The following is a 2384-nucleotide window of genomic DNA, read 5'->3' as shown; positions in this document are numbered from 1 at the left end:
AGCACAGCCATCCAAAGGAGTGTGATTACAGTGAAGCACAGACACACAGCCCTTAGTAAAACACACCCAGCACACAGTTAACTCTTTGAGCGCCCCTCATGTTAACCCCTTCCTGCTCAGTGCCATTAGTACAGTGTCAGTACTTTTTTTGTAGCACTGATCACTGTATTGATGTCACTGAGGAAGTCAGTGACACCAAGTCAGTTCTCCCCAGTGACAGAATGCCCACTGCAGTCCCGCTATAAGTAGCTGATCGCCGCCATTACTAGTAAAAAAAATAAAAATTCCAGTATCTATACCGCCATTTGTAAGTGCTACAACTCTCACATAAACCAATTAATTTACACGTATTGGGATTTTTTTTAGCAAAGACATGGAGCATATTACATTTTGGTCTAAATTTATTACGAAATTTGATTTTTAAAATTTTTTTACTGGACGTGTTTTTTTTTTTTACAAAAATAGAAGCATGTTACACAGTTTTAACTTTCCATTAAGAGTTTACAAAAGTCAAAGTGGTTAAAAAAATAGTAATGCAGTTCAAGTTGCTTCAGCTTCTTTGCTCTTCTTTCTGAATTCTGCTAGACACTGCATCATTACTTTGTCTTGAAGTACTGTGGGTGTCTTGTAGCCAGTGGGTGGAATCAAACACACAGCAGGGAGAAGATTCTTCAATGGTCATAATTCTGAGCTGACATGTAGCAGGGATCCATGAAGCACAACAGAGGGCTCAGGACAGATCCAGCTTCTTCTGTGTCTCCACTAACTTGTCATGTAGTCTCTTCTTCTTCCAGTCCAGATACCTCCTGCGCAGGGGCGGACTGACAACTCATGGGGCCCCCGGGCAATAGGGGATCATGGGGCCCCTGTGTCCTTGCCCAAACTCAAAAAAGCCTATGAAAAAGGTACCAGGGGCATCTCATGGGGCCCCCTACTGACCCCGGGCCCTTGGGCAGTGCCCGAGTTTACAAATGGTCAGTCCGCCCCTGCTCCTGCGCTGTCTATTCACCTGCCAGCCAACCAGCACTCCGGCCGCGAAGCTGAGAAGTAGAGCCGCATAGAAGCTGCGCTCTGACACCTCGGCCATAATTTGCGTGCTGCTGCTCCTCCTCTCTACTGGACATGTTTAATAGCAAACAGTCAAAAATATAGTTTTTTTCTCAAAATTGTCAGTCTTTTTTTGTTTATAGTCAGGGGCGGACTGACCATTCGGGCACTTGGAAACTGCACGAGGGCCAGGGGTCAGTAAAGGGGCCCCATGAGATGCACCTGATAGCTTTCATAGGCTTTTTTAGGTGTGGTTTGAGTGTGGACGAGGACACAGGGGCCCCCTGATCCCCTATTGGCTGGGGGCCCTATGAGTTGTCAGTCCGCCCCTGTTTATAGCTCAAAAAATAAAAACTACACAGGTGATCAAATACCACCAAAAGAAAGCTCAATTTGTGGGAAAAAAGGATGTAAATTTAATTTGGGCTCAGCGTCGCATGACTGCGCAATTGTCAGTTAAAATAAAGCAGCGAAGCAAAGCAAAAAATGGCCTGGTCAGGAAGGGGGGTAAATCCTCAGAAGGACAATTCAGCAGCTACAGTTTTTGTAGCTGCTGACTTTTAATAAACACAAAAACAGCTGGAACTCCGCTTTAAAGTTTCACAAAATACTCCCACCAAAAAGTGCATGTGCTACAGAGATGTACTGCATATGTTTTTTTAATTTAATTTTTCAATGGCATACACCTTAATAGGTACATTTCAAAATTTCCACAGGCAAAGGACAGCATTGGCTTAAGAGTAAATAGCACGATATATTTACCTCCATTCATCCTTACCTGGAGATCTCATTAAATCATTTTAGCACTATTTTGTGGACAAGCGGGAATTTTCCAGTTTTTGCCCAAAGTAGAATGTGTCATCCAGTGTAATAAATTCTTGGTTTGATTTTGAAATGCCTGTGTTGCAAAACAGTAAGCAATTTCCAGAAACTAAGCCATTTTATGTTCATCTGTAATAAACTCAATAAAGTTAATGAAACAGCCATCTACGTACATGAAGGCAAATCGCTTAATTACCCTGGACAGCGGGCACGCATTCATTACAATGTCTGATCCATTAGCGAATGTCCTGAAACACATTATGGGAAGTTCAATTACAAAACTATGGCATCGGTAGGTCGTTTCTATCAATTAAAATCTAATTTTAGGAACACTTATTTTTCTGGTATTTATTGTTAATGAGATGATTATAACATTTCATTATGATAAAATGCCATGGTGTAAAAAAGAAGACAATGTAATGCGTAAGAAATGCAGTTAATTTTCATGAAAGAATATCTGAAAATGCTCAGTTATTTGTATTAATGGATCATGTCTGAGCTTAGTGGTCAGTGCT

General features: G+C 41.5%; 1 protein-coding gene across 2 annotated transcripts; it reads right to left on the bottom strand.

Annotated features, from left to right (window-relative positions):
- Positions 1-730: 730 nt before the first annotated feature.
- LOC149450718 (mitoregulin-like) lies at positions 731-1087 on the bottom strand. Of its 2 annotated transcripts, none has more exons than XM_089691516.1 (2): positions 999-1087; positions 731-821 (listed from the first exon to the last, which is right to left on the bottom strand). In XM_089691516.1, exons 1-2 carry the CDS (start codon positions 1085-1087, stop codon positions 731-733), a joined length of 180 nt encoding a protein of 59 aa, XP_089547642.1. The 2 variants fall into 2 exon arrangements, with proteins under 2 accessions (XP_089547642.1, XP_089547643.1); XM_089691517.1 differs by having other exon boundaries at positions 731-812.
- Positions 1088-2384: the final 1297 nt, after the last annotated feature.

Source organism: Staurois parvus, unplaced genomic scaffold, assembly GCF_062004578.1.
Source record: "Staurois parvus isolate SC_StPar_1 unplaced genomic scaffold, SC_StPar_1.0 ptg000564l, whole genome shotgun sequence".
Taxonomy (NCBI): domain Eukaryota; kingdom Metazoa; phylum Chordata; class Amphibia; order Anura; family Ranidae; genus Staurois; species Staurois parvus.
The sequence above is the reverse complement of the archived record's forward strand: the minus strand, read 5'-3'. Positions and strand labels throughout refer to the sequence as shown.

Excerpts from the sequence above, each read along its gene's own strand:
- LOC149450718 (XM_089691516.1), bottom strand. The coding sequence starts at position 1,087 with ATGGCCGAGGTGTCAGAGCGCAGCTTCTATGCGGCTCTACTTCTCAGC. Across the intron at positions 822-998 it reads GGCTGGCAGGTGAATAGACA|TCCGCCCCTGCGCAGGAGGT; the intron begins GCGCAGGAGCAG and ends ATGAGTTGTCAG.